General features: G+C 37.8%; 1 protein-coding gene across 4 annotated transcripts in view; it reads left to right on the top strand.

The window, feature by feature from the left end:
- The window catches only part of fam49bb (family with sequence similarity 49 member Bb), a 68,897-nt gene extending 45,144 nt beyond the window's left edge, over positions 1 to 23,753 (top strand). For 2 of the 4 annotated variants that reach the window (XM_067377264.1, XM_067377261.1), the window contains exons 5-11: positions 3,944 to 4,083; positions 16,577 to 16,654; positions 18,649 to 18,765; positions 18,849 to 18,928; positions 19,081 to 19,207; positions 19,391 to 19,461; positions 22,884 to 23,753. In XM_067377264.1, the coding sequence (XP_067233365.1) occupies positions 3,944 to 4,083; positions 16,577 to 16,654; positions 18,649 to 18,765; positions 18,849 to 18,928; positions 19,081 to 19,207; positions 19,391 to 19,461; positions 22,884 to 22,947 (677 nt within the window). In that variant the 3' untranslated portion in view covers positions 22,948 to 23,753. The remainder of the gene's footprint in view (positions 1 to 3,943; positions 4,084 to 16,576; positions 16,655 to 18,648; positions 18,766 to 18,848; positions 18,929 to 19,080; positions 19,208 to 19,390; positions 19,462 to 22,883) is intronic. The other 2 variants (XM_067377263.1, XM_067377262.1) reach the window with 1 other exon arrangement.
- The last annotated feature ends 468 nt before the right edge of the window (positions 23,754 to 24,221 follow it).

A 24,221-nucleotide genomic window follows, 5' to 3' on the forward strand; every position in this document is an offset into this window, starting at 1 on the left:
GACCGAGTTGCCCTGAAGCCCTTGAAGCCCTGCCCTTTAAATCCATGTAATGGCTTTTGAACCAGTAGTCAATGAGTGAAGCCCCTCGCCAAGTGTCTGCCATACGTTACATAACTTGCCGAACTGGGTCATCTTGCTTTCCCGCGGTTTCCACTCCAGAACACTAAATACTACTTTTGGCGCAAGCTCTCATGCCTGACATGCTTTGCTAAACTACACTGATCACTTGGCATGTAGTTCTATCATGTGATAATGAACCGGTCTGTATTAAAGAAATAATAATTAATGTATATGTAATAAACTTTTACGTAAAAAAAAAATAAATAAATAACAATATAAACTAAATGTGTTTTGTTTTTGAATAATTTATGAACTGGAAGAATTTAATTTATTTTTACAACATATGCTTTATTTAATGAAATTTCTTGGCATTTTTTCTGTTTTAACTTTTTTTTTTTTTTTCTTTTTTTTTTTTACGTATTTATTTATTTAATTATTCAGTTTAAAGTAAACTCATTCATCTCAAACTTCTGTCGTTCCTCAGTGTATATCTATCATTTTAACATTGCCCACGTATCTCACTTCTTCTCTCTCGCTTTCTCGTGATGTGATGAGATGTGACGTGTACTCCCTCACCTCACCCCACCCTTCCTTTCCTCTCATCTGCTGTCCTCATCCTCACGCTCCATTCTCAGCATGCGCTCTTAAAAGCCGCTCGTCTCTATCTCTGTTTTGACTGGGAGGAGAATAGTGTGCTTCCATGGCCATTTTTAATCAGCTCCTCTGCCCTGCCAAGCTGAGTAAAGCAGATGGAGGTCATTACTGACGGCAAATCTGCTCAATTTACTCTACATACTGCTGCCGCTTGAGTCACCAGCCTGAAAATTCCCTCTCTCTCTCTCGCTGTCTCGCTTTGCTGTGGAGAGGAGCCTGTGTGACTGTACAGGCTTGTCTATGTAAAGCTTTTACATCTTGAAATCTCTTGGTTTCTCAAGGCCATATGGGAATAAATACGTTTATTGACAAAGCTACCCTCTGTCTACCTTCAGAAGGGAATGATTGCTGCAATTTCCAAATGAGCCAATAAAAATAAAGCAGAAAAACCCCAGTATTGTTTAATCCTCTAGAGCAGACTTAACCTGAATGCTCACTTGTTCATCAACTGTTGTTGATGCATGGATTTACAGCTACATAACCCAACCATTGCTTTTTTCTTTCCATTGCTTTCTTTTAAGATGCAGTATTACTTACTTAAGCAATTTCGCAATACTAGCAACAGCAAAACAAGAATCATTCCAAAGGCACCTCTGTTTGGTTTTGTTTATACTGTATGTATATTTAAGACTTGTAATTGAGATCAGGATTAAAAAGTAGTTGGGTCTTGGGTCGATGTGGCCAGACTGAGATCATACCGTACCTCAACCATAAACTCGTTTATGGCTGCTGGACTGACTCTTATGTAATGTAATTGCTCTAGCATGCTGCTGTGTACTGTATTGCCTCAATAAAGTAATGGAGAGAATGAGAATGGGAATTGTGGGTTAAGAACAGCCTCTTGAGTCTTTGAGACATCTACTGAGGCTCAGAACATCACTTTGTGTTAGTGGAGAACATCTAGAAACTTCAGATTAGGCCTTAGGTAAGAGCTTTTTTCTTGCCTTTTGTGTAGTCTGAAGTATGTATGATATTTGATCATATGCATTAAAAGACTTTTATTTTTACAACCCGAATCCCGGAAATGTTGGGACGTTTTTTAAATTTGAATATAATGAAAACAAAGACCTTCAAATCATATGAGCCAATATTTTTATTCACAATAGAACATAGATAACATAACAAATGTTTAAAGGGAGAAATTTTACACTTTTATCCACTAAATGAGCTTGTTTCAAATGTGATACCTGCTACAGGTCTCAAAAAAGTTGGCACGGGGGCAACAAATGGCTGAAAAGCAAGAAATTTTGAAAAGATGCAGCTGGGAGAACATCTAGCAACTAATTAAGTTAATTAAAAACATGATTAGCTATAAAAGTGATGTCTTGGAGAATCAGAGTCTCTCAGAAGTAAAGATGCGCAGAGGCTCTCCAATCTGTGATAGTGTGTAATATGATTGTGGAATACTTTAAAAACAATGTTCCTTCAAATTGCAAAGGCTTTGCAAATCTCATCATCTACAGTGAATAACACCATCAAAAGATTCAGAGAAACTGGAGAAATCTCTTCGTAAGGGACAACGTCGAAGACCTTCTGGCCCTAAGACGACACTGCATCACTCATCGGATTGATTATGTCAATGGCATTACTAAATGGGCCCAGGAATACTTCCAGAAACCACTGTCGATAAACACAATCCACAGTGCCATCTGCAGATGCCAACTAAAGCTCTATCATGCAATAAGGAAGCCATATGTGAACATGGTCCAGAATCGCCGTTGTGTCCTGTGGGTCAAGGCTCATTTAAAATGGACTGTTTCAAAGTGAAAACGTGTTCTATGGTCAGACAAATCCAAATTTGACATTCTTGTTTGAAACCATGGACGCCATGTCTTCCGGGCTAAAGAGGATGGAGACCTTCCAGTGTGTTATCAGCATTCAGTTCAAAAGCCAGCATCTCTGATGGTATGGGGGTGCATAAGTGCATACGGTATGGGCAGCTTGCATGTTTTGTAAGGTACTATGATTACCGAAAGGTACATAAAGGTTTTAGAGCAACATAAGCTCCTCTCCACACGATGTCTATTTCAGAGAAGGCCTTGTGTATTTCAGCAGGACAATGCAAAACCACATACTGCAGCTATTACAACAGCATGGCTTCATAGAAGAGTTTGGGTGCTAAATTGGCCTGCCTGCAGTTCAGATCTTTCACCTAATAAAGAACATTTGGCGGATCATTAAACGAAAAATACGTCAAAGATGACCACAAACTCCTCAGCTGAAACCTATATCAGACAAGAATGGGACCAAATTCCAACACCAAAACTCCCAGTACTCATAACCTCGATGCCCAGACGTCTTCAAAATCTTTTGAAAAGAAGAGATGCTACACCATGGTAAACATGCCCCCGTCCCAAGTATTTTGAGACCTCTAGCAGGCATAATTTGAAATGAGCTCATTTAGTGGATAAAAGTGTAAAATTTCTCAGTTTAAACATTTATGTTATCTATGTTCTATTGTGAATTGAAAGTCTTTTAGTTTTCATTTTTTTTTATTCAAATTAAAAAACATCCCAACATTTCCGGAATTCGGGTTGTATTAGGTTATGTATTATACCAGATGTTTTATACTGTTTGATGCCAAAGTTGATTCTTGATGCTGGTCTGCATTCTTAGCATGTGTCTTGTATCAGTGTTACCATTTATTGAACCTCAATATTATTTAGAATCTGACATACAGTCATATATATGTATGTATTTATATTTATAGGGGTGGTTTTATACAAAATTTAGTTTTAAAACTGAAATATATTAGTATATTGTTCAGATTTCAGTATGAGACAGATTGTTTGACAGATTGATTGATTTATAATCGTAAATAGCCATCCATTAATAGGTTCTAATTACTTGCGGGCATTTATATATAACAGTGGTTCCCAACCACATTCCTGGAGGCCCACCAACACTGCACATTTTGCATGTCTCCTTTGTCTGACACATCCATTTTAGATCTTTGAGTCACTACTAATGATCTGATAACCCTAATCAGGTGTGTTTAATTGAGGAGACATGCAAAATGTGCAGTGTTGGTGGGCCTCCAGGAATGTGGTTGGGAAACACTGATATATAACAGTATTTTTTATTTATTTTTTTTGTATATTTTTAAACTTTATTTTGTGTAAATAATTTATTAAATCAATAAGCTGCTCAAATTAATCGTATATGGAACCATTGCAGTTGTACTGTGAGGACCTAATTAACCTGAACTGAACCCTGTGTGACTCCACAGAAGCAGCACTGCACAGTCTATTGAGAGCACTCACTAGTGAGACATACGATGACCCCACACAGCATCTGGAGAGAGAGCAGGCCCTTGCAAAACAATTTGCTGAGATCCTACACTTCACACTGCGCTTTGATGAGCTCAAGGTGAGGACCATAAATCAATAACATTCCTTTGTTTACTTAATGGCAATATATATATTGTTGAACCATTAACTTAACTTATTTTTGTATTTATTTATGTATTATCATGATATATTAACATTGCACCTATCTAAATCCTTATTATCATAATTAAAAACTATTTATACATCATGGTAGTATTTGTTATATTGCCTTTAATTTATACTGACTTTTTAAAAAAATTACAGTAATGGGAATCGCTACTGAGAATAATAAGAATTGCGAAAAAACCCTAAAACTTAAAAAAAAAAAAACGGATGTGGTATGGTAATCTGTATTTGGGAGAAAATATCTTTAATTGTCATGAAAATAATTAGTATACATTAACAGTGGTCCATTTTTTTTTTTTGCAGTCCACTGATCCATTTTTGCTTTGTGGCAGGGTGCATTATCCTGCTGTAAGAGGCCACAGCCACCAGGGAATTACGTTTCCATGAAAGTCAAGTCAAGTCACCTTTATTTATATAGCACTTTTTACAATGCAGATTGTGTCAAAGCAGCTTTATGCTGCGTTCACACCGAACGCGTCTGGGGCGTCAAATTCGCGCCAGACGCGTCTAGTTGGACGCTTGAACATTTTGAAGTCAGACGCGCGTAAAATTCGCTCAATTCGCCCGTCTAAACAAAGTGTGTTCAGACGCGAATTCGCGTCATGGGAGGGGCTTTCATCTCTTTCTACACAGATCCTCTGAATAAACACATAATCTCGTCAGTTGGAAACCTGTAGCGGCAATTTAACTCGGTTATGCCGGCCGACTTTTGCTAGCTAGAAGGTGGGCTAGTATCAACGGCTAAAATCATGCAAAAAGTTTTACAACTAACCAGATTGTCCGATTTCTTCGCTTATTCTCTTCCAGGCAAGGTCCTTTTTATTCCTGTCCTGTCCTTTTATTCCTTCGCGCCGCGAATTTACGCCAAAGTTCAGATTTTTTAACTCTGGCGTTTGGGCGTCAGACGCTCAATTCACGCGTCAGCCGCGTGAACGCTCAATTCGCGCTGCGCCATTCGCGCATCAATGGCCGATTCGCGCCGCGCTAGACGCTTGATTCGCGCCGCAGGACCTCTAGACGCGCGTTTGCATTGACTTAACATGTAAATCAGACGCCTCAGACGCGTTTGGTGTGAACGCAGCATTACAGTGATAACTGGTAAATAATTTTTGGCTGCACAGCAGCTCTTAAAGAAATGGCGTCATTGCCCAGCTTAAGTAAATTCAGTAGTGATTCATTCGGTTGTAAAAATCAATAATTAGTTCATTTATCTATATATCTGCACTGGAGAAAACAGTGATGTTTTCATCCAGTGATGTCATCGTCCAGCTCTGTTCTATTCGCATACAATGGTATCAATGCAGGCAGATCAAAAAACATTGTTTAAAATCAAGTGTCCCCAACTAAGCAAGCCAAAGGCGACAGCGGCAAGGAACCCAAACTCCATCAGCTAACATCAGATGACAAACAGGTGATAAAAATGGAGGAGAAAAAAACTTGGGAGAAACCAGGCTCAGTCGGGGGGCCAGTTCTCCTCTGGCCAACTGCAAACAGTGCGTGATTATAATTCAGGCTGCATTACAGGTCATAAGTCCGATTTGGATTGCAACAGTAAAAATATTTAATACAGTTCCACGTAGTTGAAGATTGTATTCATCACGCCGGTATGGGACGGTTTGCTGGGAATCTGTGCCATTGGCTGTCGTGTCGGTGAAGCCTTCACAGAGGATTATCTAGTTGACTCAATCTCATTCTCAAGCTCACTTCAGGGCTGCGTTGTCATCGTGTCTAGGCACAGGTCCTCCATCTCATCTGGATACGGCCTGGATCCGGCTGACTACGGTAAACCTTGGGATAAACAGAGAGACTAATATTAGCGTAGATGCCATTCTTCTCCCGATGTAACGAGAACATCTGGTGTTATAGGAAATGGTGTACATGGTCTACAACAATGCTTAGGTAGGTGGTGCATGTCAAAGTAACATCCACATGGATGGCAGGACCCAAGGTTTCTGAGCAGAACATTGCCCAAAGCATCACATTGCCTCCGCCGACTTGCCTTCTTCCCATAGTGCATCCTGGTACCATGTGTTCCCCAGGTATGCGACACACAGGCACCCGGCCATCCACATGATGTAAAAGAAAATGTGATTCATCAGACCAGGCCACCTTCTTCTATTGCTCCGTGGTCCAGTTCCGATGCTCACGTATGCTTCCTGCTTCGCCACTGTTCGGACGCTCTTGCTTACAGCTCCGCGCTTTGCTCTATTGCTTTTATATTTTATCTCCTAATTTTAACTTCAGCAAATCAACACAGTGCTCAAGCGACAAATCTTGGCAACAACAATCTTTTTAACTGGAAGAATTGCTACAAAAAAGGGGAATTTTTATCCAACCAGCCTCCCACTGACGGCAGCCATCAGCTTACATTCCGGAGAAGGGAAAACACCGCTGCCTACATCCAAAAGGATTAGAAATAATATGCCTCCTCTGGTTGAAGAATCTACCTGCTGCACAAACTGCCACAGACTTCTACAAAGGATTGCAGTTCTTGAAACAAAGTTACTTGCGGGACTACCAAACCAGAAGGAACACACAACAGAGCTTCGTCATGGACGTCCTCAGCCCACAGTCGGTGAGTCCCATGAATCTAATGCCCCGAAACAGACCGTACTCAGTGCCGGAACTGATCAGCATATTAATCGATGGCACACACAGGGAGCGAGACCCAAAGGCACTCGAGACATCAGATTGTCACGAGTATCACACATTAATGCAGTAGCATCCTCTACCCCAAACAATAGCTCCCTACCACCGCCAATACATCTGGAGAACAGATTTGAAGTGTTAATGAATGTGGGTGAGGAATCTAATGTGGGTGAGGAATCCCCAAACATGATCGGAAACAGATCAAATCAGCCAGCAGCTAACACCGATGCTAACTGCCGCTCAAGGTTGAACAGTCAGCGGCACTCAGCTCAGAGAGCAGCTGAGCCCAGGACTCTGATAGTGGGTGACTCTATTATCAGAAACATTAGCAGCAGGGATACAACTACATGCTGCCTTCCACAATCAACAGTTTCTGATGTAAACAGGGAACTTAAGAGCATTCTGATGAAATATAAAACTGCAAATCGACTAATCATTCATGTGGGGAAGAATGATATTCGGAAGGAGCAGTCAGAACTCCTTAAGAGGGATTTCAATGAACTTTTTGAAATGCTTAAAAGACTAAAAGTTCAGTCATTCATCAGTGGACCACTCCCAGCAAGAGGAACAAATAGATTTACACGGTTGCTTGGACTTAACACATGGCTGCAAAAAACCTGCAACTTAAAAGGACTGAATTTCATCGACAACTTCAATCTGTTCTGGAGTCAGAGACAACTGTTCACTCATGATGGCCTGCACCCAAACAAACTGGGCTCAAGAGTGCTAAAGGACAATATCTACTTCTGCCTCCATCATCCTTCAGCAGTGTGTGCAAATCCATTTAACCTGAATGGCACAAACACACCTGGACAGAGTACAACTGACCACAGGACTTCATTTCAGCACCTGAATGGACATGCGGTTGACACATCCCACAAGGTCAATGATAACACCACGCAGCCACAACAACCACTGCTCATGGACACAATCTTGACTGAGCCCTGCCCACAGAGCTCACCGAGAGACAGTGACGTATTAGAGTTGCTCCAAAATTAAGGACCCAAGGACGACTTTCAGGAAAACAGCCAGGGAAGCCAGGACAACATATTACAGCCTTCGGTAACACCAGAGCAACAGCCCCTCTCACCGGACACGTTATCCCTCTCTCCAGCATCCCCTCTTCTGTGCTTCTCAGAGAAAATGGAGGAACTGGTGTACGCTGGAACCAAACTCTCCCACTCTTTTGCTGCGAGCCCCCAGATATCAACAAAAAAGCGTCAAGCCCCGAAACCACCAAAGCCTGTGGGCCCAGCTCGCCCTCCTCCTCCTCCTGTGAGAGCTCTTCGGCCCCTGCCACAACGCCAGCGCCTTTTCAAATCGTTTGGCAAACCCATTTAATCTGCTACCATTACACGTCAAACTACGATTACTGTAGAGACAGAAAGTAAGATTGTTAAGTAAGCACTTCTAAACATTCGCTCACTTAAAAATAAATCACTTCTAGTCAATGACTTAATAACCACAGACAACCTAGATTTTATGCTTCTAAATGAAACATGGCTGAAGACAGCTGCAGTGCATCAATCCTGAATGAAACAGCCCCTCCTAACTTTACTTTTATGAGTCTGCAGAGCTGTTAGGAGAGGTGGAGGTGTAGCTGCTCTATTTAAAGATGTCTATCAGTGCAAGCAAGTGTCATTTGGTGATTACTTGTCTTTCGAATACTTGGGTATTGTATTAAATGGTGCTCCTCGCATTCTACTTCTAGTTATCTACAGGCCTCCAAAATACTCTCCAGCCTTTGTGGAGGACTTTACAGAACTGTTATCAGCAATTTCCTCAGAGTTTGACTGTTTTGCTATTACTGGGGTCTTTAACATCCACATAGAAAATGCAGAATCCAATATGGCAAAAGAAATCATAACTGTTTTGAATACTTTTGATCTGACTCAACATGTACATGGACCTACACACAATCGTGGACACACTCTAGATTTAATTATCAGTAAGGGTCTAAACATTTCATCCATTGTCATTAAGGATGTAGCGCTGTCTGATCATTTCTGTATTTTCTTTGAAATATTGATCTGTCCGACTGTTGAAGCTAGATCTGTCTCGGTCAAAAAGCGATGCTTAAATGAGAACACTAGTGCACTGTTTATGAAGGCTATATCCTTAACACCAAGCATATCTGCTGACTCTGTTGATTTTCTCCTTGATTCTTTTAACTCAAAAGTTAAAAGTGCAATTGATGATATTGCTCCTGTGAAAGTCAGGAAGAAGAGTGGCAGACAAAAAGCACCTTGGAGAAACTCAACAGCAGTGCAAAATATGAAAAGACAATGCAGAAAAGCAGAGCGCATGTGGCGGAAGACAAAACTTGAAATCCATCATAACATCCATAAAGATATTCTTCATGCTTTCAATATGGAACTAGGCAAAGCTAGACAGACTTTCTTCTCAAATATTATAAACTGCAATTTAAACAACACACGCACTCTTTTTGCTACTGTAGAGAGACTGACAAACCCCCCAAGCCAGATTCCCAGTGAAATGCTCTCAAACAGCAAGTGCAGTGAGTTTGCTTCTTTCTTCTCTGAGAAAATCAATAATATCAGAAAGGTGATCAGCACATCCTTGAGTTGCGCTGGGGTCAGACAGATCAGACCACCTGAGAAAGTAGTTACTATGTCTGATTTCGAAGCAATTGATGGTAAAATTTTGGAAGAAACAGTACAGCACCTTAAAACATCAACCTGCGCCCTTGACACACTTCCCACATCTTTTTTCAAAAGAGTGTTAAGCTGTTTAGAAGCAGATCTCCTAGAAGTGGTAAATGCCTCACTTCTCTCTGGGACTTTTCCAAAATCCCTGAAAACTGCAGTTGTTAAGCCCCTCCTGAAAAAGAGCAATCTGGATAACACCATATTGAGCAACTACAGGCCAATCTCAAATCTTCCTTTCATAGGCAAGATCATTGAAAAAGTTGTTTTCAATCAGCTGAACAAGTTCTTAAGCTTAAATGGATACTTTGATAACTTTCAATCTGGTTTCCGACCGCATCACAGCACAGAAACAACACTCATAAAGATAATAAATGATATTCGCCTTAACACAGATACAGGTAAATTAACAGTGCTGGTTCTACTCGACCTCAGTGCTGCGTTTGACACTGTTGATCACAACATTCTTCTTGACAGGCTGGAAAACTGTGTTGGGCTTTCTGGGATGGTCCTAAAATGGTTCAGGTCATACTTAGAAGGGAGAGGTTATTATGTGAGTATCGGTGACCATAAGTCTGAGTGGACATCCATGATATGCGGAGTCCCTCAAGGTTCAATACTCGCACCCCTCCTGTTCAACCTATATATGCTGCCACTGAGCCAAATAATGAGAAAGAACCAAATTGCATATCACAGCTATGCAGATGACACCCAGATTTACCTAGCCCTATCACCTAACGACTACAGCCCCACTGACTCCCTGTGCCAGTGCATTGATGAAATCAAAAATTGGATGTGTCTAAACTTCCTTCAGTTAAACAAAGACAAAACTGAAGTCATTGCGTTTGGAAACAAAGATGAAGTTTTCAAAGTGAACATGTACCTTCACTCTAGGGGCCAAACAACTAAAAATCAAGTCAGGAATCTTGGTGTGATTTTGGAGTCAGACCTGAGTTTCAGTAGCCATGTAAAGACAATAACTAAATCAGCGTATTATCATCTCAAAAATATTGCAAGAATGAGATGCTTTGTCTCCAGTCAAGACTTAGAGAAACTTGTTCATGCTTTCATCACCAGCCGGGTGGATTATTGTAATGGGCTCCTCACTGGTCTTCCCAAAAAGACCATAAGACAGCTGCAGCTCGTACAGAACGCTGCTGCCAGGATTCTGAGCAGAACCAGAAAACATGAACACATCACACCAGTCCTCAGGTCCTTGCACTGGCTTCCAGTTGCATTTAGAATTGATTTTAAAGTACTGTTACTTGTTTATAAATCACTCAATGGCCTAGGACCTCAATACATTGCAGATATGCTCATAGAATATAAACCTAACAGATCACTCAGATCATCAGGATCAAGTCATTTAGAAATACCCAGGGTTCACTCAAAGCAAGGAGAGTCTGCTTTTAGCTGTTACGCCAGCCGCAGCTGGAACCAGCTTCCAGCTGAGATCAGGTGTGCTCCAACAGTAGCCACATTCAAATCCAGACTCAAAACACATCTTTTTATCTATGCATTTGCTGATTGAGCACTGTGCTATGTCCGAACTGTTTGCACTTTATTTTATACGTATTATCTTTTTATTCTTTTAATTCCTTTTCCTGTTTTTATTTCATTTTTAATGTATTTTATATCTTTTATGTATCATCTTGTTATTCTGACTTTTAATGCATTTTAAATATTGCTGTCTGGTTGAAAGAGCTCGGAGAATTAGGAAGAAAGTGATTAGGTTAAAATTTGGTAAATTTGACAAACCATGGGGAAATTTAAGCTGTACTGCATGGTTAAGATATCTCTGGATTACAGTCAGGACACTTTCCAAAGGGGGAAATTTCCAAAGGGGAAATTTGAACTGCGTTCCATAGGTAAGATATCTCAGGAAGGGGGATTAGGGCTGTGTGGTGCAGTTTGAGGTGTCTTGGCAAAAGGGGAGATTGAAACTATGTTTATCAGTTTGAAGTGCCTTAACAGGTAGCAGTCCTGTTGGATGAGGAAGATCCTTTCTTATCCGCTCTGATGAATAGATCCGTTTAGATCCAACTCTGATGGACGACAACAACAACAACAACAACAACAAACTCCCTGAGACTTCCTAGCTCTTCCATCCAGATAGCAAAATTCTCTGTTTTTACTGTTATTTCTATTCCTTATGTTCTATTTTTATTATTCTTTTTATGTAAAGCACTTTGAATTACCATTGTGTATGAAATGTGTTATACAAATAAAATTGCCTTGCCTTGACACGTGCCCACTGTTGGCACTTTCGGCGGTGGCCAGGGGTCAGCATAGGCACCCTGACTGTTTTGCGGCTATGCAGCCCCATAAACAACAAACTGCGATGCACTGTGTATTCTGACACCGTTCTGTCAGAACCAGCATTAACTTCTTGAACAATTTGAGCTACAGTAGCTTGTCTGTTGGATCGGACCAAGCGGGCCAGCCTTCGCTCCCCACGTGCATCAATTAGCCTTGGCCACTCATGACCCTGTCACGGTTCATCACTGTTCCTTCCTTGGACCAATTTTGAAAGATACTGACCACTGTAGACTGGGAACACCCCACAAGAGCTGCAGTTTTTTGAGATGCTCTGATCCAGTCGTCTAGCCATCACAATTTGGCCCTTGTCAAACTCGCTCAAATCCTTACGTTTACCCATTTTTCCTGCTTCTAACATATCAACTTTGAGGAAGAGTATTCACTTGCTGCCTAATATATCCCACCCACTAACAGGTGCCGTGACGAACGAGGTAATCGGTGTTATTCACTTCACCTGTCAGTGGTCATAAGGTTATGCCTGATCGGTGTATATTTCCTTATATTTTTTTAGTTAAATGTGACCTAAACCTGTTTTTATGTGATTCAATCATTTGGATGTTTATGAGTAGAAATTATTCATTAATTAAATGTTCTCTAGTCAAATAAAAAGATGAACTCATCATGTAAGTCAGGGGAGTCACATGCAGCCTGCTGTTACACATTACCATGAGATAGATGAGACTGACCAGGATGTGATGCCTTAACAAGCTTCCTCTTCTCACTAATGACATGCTAATTGTGATTAGAAACCAGCTAATGAGAAAATAATTACTTTGCAATTGCACCAGTCTGTATTCGCTGCCCCAGGTGCTTGCCAAACCTTTCTCGACATTTAAGATCATAGGAAAAAGAGCTTTTGAACTATGTCTCTGCTTCATTCTCTTATCCTCTGCTTAAACACCTGCTGTTTCTTTTACACCAAATTAATAATGCAGAACGGACAGTTAAAAGTGTATATGTCAAGATGACATCACGCTAAGCTATATTGTCTGCTTTTTCACTCCTCTGACCATGTCAGAACCTCAGACATTATCCTAAATGACTGAACAGTTAACCACCTAATTTGTCCCGGGTTACATGTCTAAAGAAATCAAATAATGTTTCGTCTAGCCGTTTTCTTATTTGTCTCGGCACCAACACTAGCGCCTTTCTTTCCTGCTCTTTCTAATGCAACATTCACATACACCCCTACGGCCTGCGGCACAGAGCTGGGATGTCCCAATTAAAGTGCCCCCCCCCCCCCCCAGATGGGGTTGCTAAATGCGAGAAGGTAGGGGGTGTAAGGTGGCATGCCAACCTCCATCCAACCATGCCCTCTCTCAGCTTGGCTCAGTGACCTACTTCAGACCCCAATGCTGTAGTGCCGTACGCTGCAGGGATAGGAAGGGCTGTCTGGTTTGACAGTAAATTGACTAAACCAGCACTGCATCGGTTTTGTGGACAAGGATGTCAGTCCTTTTATTTTCATCTAAGTGTTATTCTTGTAAATAATCTTTGCTGAAAACTTTGTTAAATTGTGTTAAACTTTGTACACATTCTCCTACATGCACTCTTTCCTCTGATTGATAGTTTATACAAGTAGCAAGTAAACACATGCTGTGATATTTTTATCTTTCAAGATGAACAATTACTGGACTAAAGCAACTTAGGTCTACTTGATTATTCATAATTTTATTTTTAGAAAAAAAATCATGTAATATTGTATCAAATATGATACATCAGACTTTCAGATCTCTCAATCAATTTAAATGCTTAGCTTTAAGCTCAAAGCTATGCAGTTTTTTATTGTGGGGGCAAAATCTTACAGGGTTAGTTCACCCAAATATGAAAATTCTATCATTAATTACTTCATGTTGTTCCACACCCGTAAGACCTTCGTTCATCTTCGGAACCCAAATAAAGATTTTTTTTATTAAAATCCGATGGCTCAGTGAGGCCAATTTACACTTTCAATGCCCATAAAGCTACTAAATATGTATTTAAAACAGTTCATGTGACTCCAGTGATTTAACCTTAATGTTATGAAGTGACGAGAATACTTTTTGTGTGCCAAAAAACCCAAAATAATGACATTATTCAACAATATCTAGTGATGGGCGATTTCAAAACACAAATCTTTTGTTTCAAATCAGTGGTGCGGAGCACGTATTAAACTGCCAAAGTCAAGTGATTTCAGTAAACGAGGCTTTGTGATCTCATAAGTGTTTTGAAATTTCAATGGTTCACTACTGGGGGGCGTGACTTTGGCAGTTTGATACACGCTCCGAACCATTGATTCGAAACAAAAGATTCGTAAAGCTTCGAAGCTTCATGGAGCAGTGTTTTAAAATCCCCCATCACTAGATATTGTTGAATAAAGTCTTTATTTTGTTTTGTTTTTTTGGCGCACAAAAAGTATTCTCGTCGCTTCATAACCACTGTTGTCACATACGTCTTTAGTAGCTTTCTGGGCATTTGAAAGTGTTAATTGTCTTGCTGGCAATGCAGGCCTCACTGAACCATCGGATTTTGTCAAAAATATCTTAATTTGTGTTCCGAAGATGAACGAAGGTCTTATGAGTGTGGAACGACATGAGGGTGAGTTATTAATGATACAATTTTTATTTTTATTTTGCTCATTAGATTTTTCTGACTATTATTTTGTACAGTATGTCAGGCTTTACAGGGTTATTATTATCTCTGTCCAAAATTCATTGAACATTTGGGATAGTTATAGGTGACCTCTGCTCTTGCAGGTCACTTTTTACCCTGAGCTTTGCCTTTCACCCTGATCTCTGCTGTCATCTTGATAATCACCCCCTCCTTTGTCATGAAATTTGTCACCCAACACTAAACTGAACATGACTCTTCATTATACCATATTTATCCATCTGTCACAAGCTGCAAATCTACTGCTGTACTCTTCAGGTTTAAACAATACTTCAATAGGGGATGCATGGGTCCCAGACAGTCTAGGTCCTGACAGATAAAGATTGCTCTGATTACCTAAAGGAACTGCTAGTCGGTTAAGTAAAGCTTTAGCTAATCCTGTAAGTGTTCTTTTCCTTCTAGGCTACCAGAATACATTTGTCTACTTCAGTCCTGTCACACCAGCAATTGCCTGGAGATTTGCCTCCCTTTGAAGCACCCTTACATACACAATTTATTTTTATTAATGGTTCTTTTTAAGGAAGGCATCACTGTTACTATTGTTCATACTTTGAATTAAGGGTTGTTTATGAACCCATAACTTTGAGTATTAAACTTTTGTTGTGTAACTCTAAGGTGAGCTATTACTTTTTCTAAATGGTCAGACTACGATTTCTGCCTGACAGACAAAAAAAACAAACAAACAAAAAAACAGATAAAAATAATCCTGTTATTACTTTGAGCCACATTTAGAGACCCAAAAGAGACTTAGTGGTGGCTCGTAAGTAACCTGTAGCAATTTAGCAATGCCCTAGCAACTATACAGCTAAAAACCAATCTGAACATTTTAGAAACCACATAGCAATGGCCTGTTAACAACCCACTACAAACTAGGATGATGGGATTCACTCTAAAATATGGACTATTGTTTAAAAGTTTGGGGTCAGTAATATATATATATATATATATTATATATATATAAAAAGTCTTATGCTCACAAATCTGCATTTATTTGATCAGGGGTGCATTTCCCAAAAGCATCGTTAGCCAACTAACATTGCAAGTTTCGTTGTTACTTACATAGTTCAACGATTTGGTGTTTCCTGAAACCATCGTTCAAACGAACATTCGCAAACTGCATCGCAAACTTGTGTGGTTGGAACGACAGCTCTCGAGCTGTGGTTAGAAGTATAGTTTCTTGTTTTTATGATATGTGGACTTAATAAATTGTTATCTTGAGCAAAATAAGCACGCTGACATCAAGTACAATGTATATATTTTATTTCAAATATATATACAAGTGTCATTTATATATTTTAGTTTGTCAAGAGATTTAAAGCACCGTTTTTGGAGAGTGTGCATGTGCGTACGTGCTCTGGTACGTCAGTACAAGCATTTGATTTAATCTGGAAATAAAGCAAAATAACCGAGGAAAATGAGAATTAGTCCTCTAATGCCATGTCTGTAATTTATATCAGAAATTCTAGCATTAATTCGATCTCAAATGGATTCATTTAAAGAAGTTTTTACTCCAACGTGGTTGAACGACAGGTTTGCGACTATGGTTTTGGGAAACAGTCGTGACTAGCTAGTTGATTTGTTCAACGATGCATCGTACTATGGTAGTTCAGCAGTGAGTTACATCGTTGTTCGGGAAATGCACCCCAGAACAATAGTAATATTGTAAAAAATTATTGCAATTTAGAATACTTGTTTTCTATTGTATTATTTAAAAAAAAAAAATGTAATTTAGTCCTTTGATGGCAAAGCTGAATTTTCATTACTCCAGTCTTCAGTGTCATATCATCCTTCAGAAATCATTCTAATATGCTGATTTGGTGCACAAGTAACATTTCTTATTATTATCAATGTTTGAAAACAGTTGGGCTGCGTAATATTTTTTTGGAAACTAATATAATTGTTTTTCAGGGTTCTTTGATGAATAGAAAGTTCAAAATAATGTCCTTGATTTAAAAGAGATAAAAGAGTTACAAAAGATTTCTATATTTATTTTATTTATTTATTTTTTTTTATTTAATGCATCCTTGCTGAATAAAAGTATCAGTCACTTTAAAAATGAGAACACTATTAAACAGTAGTGTAGGTAATATGACTACAGACGTTTGGTGTTAATTCTTTTTTCAGATGACAAATCCTGCTATTCAGAATGACTTCAGTTATTACAGGAGGACCCTAAGCCGCATGAGGATCAATAACGTTCCTGTGAGTTTTCTCAAGAATTGAAACTGTCACCTCTCTATTACTATGACTTTCTTGTAAATTTTTTTCTGTCATTCTCTCTCTCTCTCTCTCTCTCTCTCTCTCTCTCTCTCTCTCTCTCTCTCTCTCTCTCTCTCTCTCTCTCTATATATATATATATATATATATATATATATATATATATATATATATATATATATATATATATATATATATATATATATATATATATATATATATATATATGTATATATATATATATATATATATATATATATGTGTGTATAGAAACATCAGTTTACATTTCCAGATGAAACTGAGACAAACTAAATCCATAAGAACTGTGGCCATGTCTCCAAGACGCTTGAAGAAACCGACCTGCAAAGATACAGTACTGTGAAGAGTTTTAAGCATTTGTGCAAAAATGCTGTAAAGTGAGGTTGCTTTCAAAAATACTGTCATAAATAGATTTTATTTATCAATTAACTTTCTATTAACTAAAATCAATATTTGGTGTGATCACCCTTTGCATTTAAAATGGCTTTTGTCCAGGTACACGTATGCATTGTTTTTCAGGTAGCTTTGCAGGAAGGTTTCTTCAAGCGTCTTGGAGACGTGGCCATAGTTCTTCTTTTATTTATTTAGTTTGTCTCAGTTTCATCTGTTTCTTCATTTTGCTGGATTATTACAATTAATGGCAAAATGAATGTTTGGAAATGTGAAATGATATTTCCTACTGATACACTACAAACCCTTTTTGGGGGGGTGATTTTGATTTTTTTTTTTTGTACAGTACTATATTTATACTGTATATAACTTTTAAAATTAAGTACACCTTTGAATGTGCAGCTCTTGATTTTCTCTAAACCCCTTTCACATAACTCACACTTCCTTTTTTCTTTCTCACACAAATACCAAATACTCAAGCACTCAGCCACTTGCACATACCAGCCCTCAGGGGACTGTTGAGGACCCAAACAGAAAATGGTCTCCCACTGGGAGTGCGAGTGAGTTCTGAGATGCTCACTGAAGTGCATTGAGGTGCACCAATATATTGTGGCACCTGATCTGTGTTCAGCTTTTTTGCCTGTCCTCCCCAGAGTCATCCTGCCCTCCTAGGACTAAATATCTGATCTGAGAGCGGGCCACATACATAGCCCTGGGGGACACCATGCAGTCTGCATACCTTGTTTAGTGAAATGACGCTGGTTTTCCCCTCATATTCTCAGAGACTGAATTTAGTAGCCCCACCATGGTTCCCCAGGGCCCTACTACTATAAGAGAGCTAAATAAATCACTCTGGATACCCCTGTCCTCATCTGCCACTAACCTCTTTTTAGACTATTGTTTAATATATGAACATATTTTTAGATTTGACACAGAATGTGCAGGTGAATACAGTTTACTGTAAGATTAAACTGCTATATATATATATATATATATATATAAAGTCAGTAGATTTAAAAAGATTTCAAAGCACTGAAACGATTTTCAATTATTTATCACATATTTTGAGAAATAACTTAAGCTTAATTTCCTTTTTATATCTGGGGATCTATCACTTTTCCCACCTTTATCCCAATTTGCTATTTCTCCGCAGAATCTATCCCAGAATCTACCCCATCTACCGCAAAACTTTGGCTGATATACACTCCCTTCCCATTTCAGCAGAAGGTTTAAGAAAAATCGATCTTTTTTTTTTTTCCCCAAAGATTAATTAGTTAAAAATTAAGTACATTAATAATGTATTAGCATTTTTGACACATTCTTTCACCTGAGAAATTGGGGCACAGGAGAAAAGGCCTCTTGATGCCTATCCATCTTCACATTGTTCCCTTTATGGTCTAAAATTTTCAGGCACTGACTGAGACAATTTCTGATAAACTGGTCAGAAAGAAAAATCTATTTTCTAAACTGTTCTTCTAAACATAAAATTAGTGTTTCATTTTGCTTTAACTCCATTAACAACTCCATGTTTTTGGTGTCTGTCTATGTAGGCAGAGGGAGAAAATGAAGTGAATAATGAGCTGGCCAATCGGATATCTCTTTTTTATGCTGATGCCACTCCCATGCTGAAGACATTAAGTGATGGCACAACAAAATTTGTATCTGAGGTAACAAAAATGTTTCAAATCAGTTCTCAGTGACATTTTCAAAAAATCACTTTTTTAAGAATGACTAATTCTTTGCCCAACAGAATAAAAACTTGCCCATTGAAAACACCACAGATGTATTGAGCACCATGGCGAGCGTGTGTAAAGTTATGTTGGAAACCCCGTAAGTCTGCCATTTTCTCATCGGTCTGATGACACCATAAAATTTGCAATGTATTAAAAAAATCAAGTAGAATCCACAAGAAATTTGGAAGTAAATATAAAATAAAAATGTAAAGTGAGATTTGCTTATTCTCTGATATTGTTTGGATATAGAGAGTACCGCAGCCGCTTCAGCAGTGATGAAACTGTTTCCTTCTGTCTGCGTGTCATGGTGGGGGTCATCATCCTTTACGACTACGTCCATCCCGTCGGTGCATTCGCGAAGTCCTCCAAAATAGACGTAAGTGAAACCATCATCTCCCGTTACTTGCAAACACATTTTCACTCTAGGCACTAGCACTGACTCATAATCATAGTGCTTAGAAAATGTGGTGATGGCTATCTGGCAGCGTCATGACTCATGAGGTTCAGTGCTGTCATTACTTTGCTACTCTAACCTTGGCTGTTTTTTTTCCCCAAACAGATGAAAGGCTGCATTAAAGTGCTCAGAGATCAGCCACCAAACAGTGTGGAAGGTCTTCTAAATGCTCTCAGGTACTGTGTTCAACAAACCAACATTCAGTGGCTCACACATTAAATCTCATACATTAAATCTCACTATTTCAGATTTTCACTCATTAGCAATGAGCTATTAAACTGTATTTTGCTTCTTCTTTTTTTAATAGTCATTTTTATGATTAAAAATTCAAGTTATTATATCAATTTAAAATAAAAAAATATTTATTATTATAATTTAAATAGATGTTTTTGTACTTATAATGAATGCTATTAAAACATTTTAAATTAAAAATGATGTGTTACCTATTACAATTTAAATTATTTTTATGTTAATAATTACATTTATTAAATGAACTTAAAGTAAAATAGTCATATATTATAATTTAAATAGTAAGTTTTATACTAATACAAGTTATAGTTAAGTTGGATCAATTTAAGTTAAAGTAAAAAAAAATAATTTAAATGGTTATTTGTCATTTCAAATTAAATTAATTTATTAATTAATTTATATTATTTATAAATGTATTCAATTATTTGTTCATATTTGTTAATTTAAATTAAAGGGTTAGTTCACCCTCAAATGAAAATTCAGTCATTTATTACTTACACTCATAAAATCCGATGGCTCAGTGAGGCCTGCATTGCCAGCAAGATCATTTCCTTTTTCAATGCCCAGAAAGGTACTAAAAACATTTTTAAAACAGTTCACAGTATCTAGTGATGGGCGATTTCAAAACACTGCTTCATGAAGCTTCGAAGGTTTACGAATCTTTTGTTTAGAATGTTTAGTTCAGAGTGCAAAAATCATGTGATTTTAGTAAATGAGGCTTCGTTATGTCATAAGTGTTACGAAATTTCAGTAGTTTACATGACTTTGATGCTCCGAACCACTGATTCAAAACAAAAGATTCATAAAGCTTTGAAGCTTCATGAAGCAGTGTTTTGAAATCGCCCATCACTAGATATTGTTGAATAAAGTTGCTATTTAGTTTTTTTTGGCTCACAAAAAGTATTCTCGTCGCTTTATAACATTAAGGTTGAACCACTGTAGTCACAAGAACTGTTTTAAATATGTTTTTAGTAGCTTTCTGGGCATTGAAAAAGGATATGAACTTGCTGGCAATGCAGACCTCACTGAGAAATATCTTAATTTGTGTTCTGAAGAGAAACGAAGGTCTTACAGGTGAAAAACTGACATAATTTGAATTTTTTGGTGAACTAACCCTTTAAAGGGGCTATATGTAGAATTCATAAAACCTTGTTATTAGCGACACCACCGGTGGCCATTATGTGAACTGCAGCCAGCAACTTAAGGCGAGCATACACTGTGCGATATCTGTGTGATTTCAGCAAGGTTACCAACTCACACTGTACGAGTAGCTCGCGTGCAATGTAAAGCCAAAACGCACGATTTATGTGCTCACACTATGCGGTCCGATGGTCGAGACGTGACTTGACTGCTCACACTATGCGTTTGAAATATGCACGATAAACCCACGTACTGGGATGCTCCGATAGACAATATGTTTCCAGAGATATTGTCAAAAGCATCAGCTATGGATATCAAGAGGATTTAGCATTTGCAATTCATATGTTAAATAATAATAATAATTAGCCTATTATTAGTAGTAGTAGTAGTAGTAGTAGTAGTAGTAGTAGTAGTATAGGGTAGGCCTGTTTAATATTAAATTGATATTAGCTACAATTCATTTGGCCCGCAATATTTCATAGCGCATCACCGCATAACTGACGCGCTGCGAGGATAATAAAAGATTTGATTAGCTTATAATTACTCCTCACTGAAAATTATTTAAAGACATTTAAACAATGAATTAAAGGCATATAATTAAAAAAAAAAACAGTAGCCTATGTGTTCGCAGACTGCAATAATCAGTCAATGAAAAGCAGCTTCACTTAAAAAACAACCTGTTTAATACGAAATACTTCTCTTCTCATTTTTTTCACCCACTACATACAGTTTATGGGCCACAAGAGAAACATTAAGAAAATAAATTAAGACGTATAGCCTACCGTTATCAGGTTGAAGTAGTATTTATCGCTCGTTGTCTCTGAGAGAATATACACCGAAAGCTCGTCGGTTTTACTTTTATTATTTTATTTATTTGTAAAGGCTGGTGAATAATTGACAGGGGATTGAGACGTCTTCATCGGCATAACTCTCGCGCAAAGTTTGCACATTGCTTGTGTAATACAAAGTAGACACTGACTCGCCTTCCTGGTTTAAAATGGAAAAAATTTCTATATGCGACGTGACATTTTTCTTTATCACCAATTGCCAAATGATGGACAACAGTTTGCATTTCCGCATTTAATAAAATTAAGTGAATATTAAATAGCCTACATGAGTAAATAGAAAGTGAAAAGCGAAACATATAAATTAATGATCAAGTAAATTAATACAAGAGGCACCGGTTATGTACACCCAGGTGGCTTGAAAGACATGGGTTTATCCATCATGCAACACATACTGGAGGTAAGCAACATTTTGCTAAATTGCAGCTAGTTTGAAAGCAACAGAACTTAAAGATCAACCTCTTTTCGTTTTCTTTCTTGCTGCATTGAAGATTGGTTTAATTTCTTTTTACGCGCAGGCGCAGTGGGGGAAAAACACAGAGTTTAGGTTCGTAGCTCTGCTTCAACTGTGCGATATCCTCACGAGGGGCGACCAAATTTCTGACATGCCAGAACTTCATCCGACCATGCGATTGCCAGTCGGGAGAGGTTTATTGCCACTCGTTTTCCCGTGTACACTGCACGAACACTGCACGACAAACGACACACGACAAAGCTGAAAATCAGCCCGACTCAAAAAAGAGTCGCACGAGTCAGAATTCAGCTCAAAATCGGACGAAAATCGCACAGTGTATGCCTGCCTTTACTGCTCCTGCTTGCACTGGTGCACTCGTAACATACAAGAGTGTGGTTTGTACAAGTTCTGCAATTCACTGGCATCATGATGACAGATGAGGTAATTGAAATTACACTTATGTTATGATAGTTGGATTATAAAGTATATTAGAGGCTATAGACTATATAGATCTGGCTATGTCAGACTATAGTTTGAAGTTGTGTTACAAGCTGTTCACATGTTCCAATAAAAAAGCGATTAATACATGAAAATTCTTACATATAGCCCCTTTAAAATATGTCATAATCTATTATAATTTACATTTATATATTATGTTAAATAACACAGGTCATTGTGTCACTCTCAGCATCATATGTAGGAAGAGCCACTGCACTTGTAACAAAAAGTATTTTCTTTGGTGGCATAATGTGAGAAATATTCCGCACAGAGTGCCATGAGATATGCACTTTCATGCATACTGGCCCATGATTATGCTCTGCTGAACAATAATGCTTGTTTGGCAACAGTGCTGAAGATAGCTTGACATGTGGCAAAACACTGCAATTAATACTTAATGTCTTCTGTGCAGGTACACAACAAAACATCTTAATGATGAGTCAACCACTAAGACCATTAAAAGCATGCTGCAGTAGCAACAAACTCTGGGACATACACCACTGGCCTCAAGCAAATGCTCAGGAGATGCACATACACTCTCTCTCCTGGACTAAAGCGATGCACAGAATGTTTTTCCTTTTCTTTTCTTTTCTTTTCTTTTTTTTTTTTATTAAACAGAAAAAAAAATCAGATAAAAGCTTCTCTAATCTTTCCTTTTCTTTTTACAAAGCAGATGCTACTGGCGTTATGTGTGGTTTTCTGTGCCAAAATGGTTTTGCTGAAATCCTTTGTTTTTAATGTTCCTAAAAGATAGCCATGCTACTGATGGCAGCTATGAAAGCATTGTTAGATTATATTTGTGGTAAGTGTTTTAATTTAGCTTGTTTCCCTGTAAAGGGAGGGTGTGTTTTGACTTGAATATAAATATCTATATATTATCTATATGATCTAAATACACACAATTATATAAAAAGAGAGAAAATATATTATTTTTGTTTGAATTAATATTTAATGTTACATCCACTGCATGGCAAAATGATTACATTTCTTCTATTTAAAAGAAAACTAATGTTTCAAAATCATTTGTCTGTTTGATTTTGTGTTAAGGAAAAGATGTTTAAATTATGTTTTCAAATGGTACTTGGAGATCAAAAATGGAGATTAATTGATAGATCTTTTCAAGTTTTATATTTTTTATAGTTCTTGATTTATGTCTTTTGTTTTTCCATAGGTGTTATAATTTTTCTTTTGTTCTTTTTTTTTGATCTGAAAACTAGCTTTTAAAAACTGTGATAGATCGTAATCTGTGTCAGATGTGATGACAACATGAACTTAAGGAAATAAAATGCTTTCATTTTTTATAATGAAATGTTTACTTTTTTTAAATACAGTGTTGCTAAGGTATATGCAATTGATCAGCACATGTCTGGCGTTATGCGAATCTGCTGTGGCATTATGCATGACATTGTCATGTTTGAATTTTGGCACACAGTTTGGTCAACATTACAGCTCAATCACAAGATCGTATGAAACAACCAGTTTGTTTTTTGTGTTTTTATATCCTGAAATATTAATAAACCTATAGTTTAGGGGCAGGTGTATCTGAAATAGATGATGCCACAATAATTGAATACCATGAAAAATATTAAGATTGTTGAGCACTTGAACAGAAAACATAAGAAATAGCAAATAATGTATCTAGACTTTGTGATCAAAATTGGTCAAAAGAATTTCTGCATTACAATATATTACTAGTTACTGTCATTTGAAAGTAATTAGTTACATTACAATATTACTGTCTCTGAATTGT

This window comes from Chanodichthys erythropterus, chromosome 23 (genome assembly GCF_024489055.1).
Source record: "Chanodichthys erythropterus isolate Z2021 chromosome 23, ASM2448905v1, whole genome shotgun sequence".
Taxonomy (NCBI): domain Eukaryota; kingdom Metazoa; phylum Chordata; class Actinopteri; order Cypriniformes; family Xenocyprididae; genus Chanodichthys; species Chanodichthys erythropterus.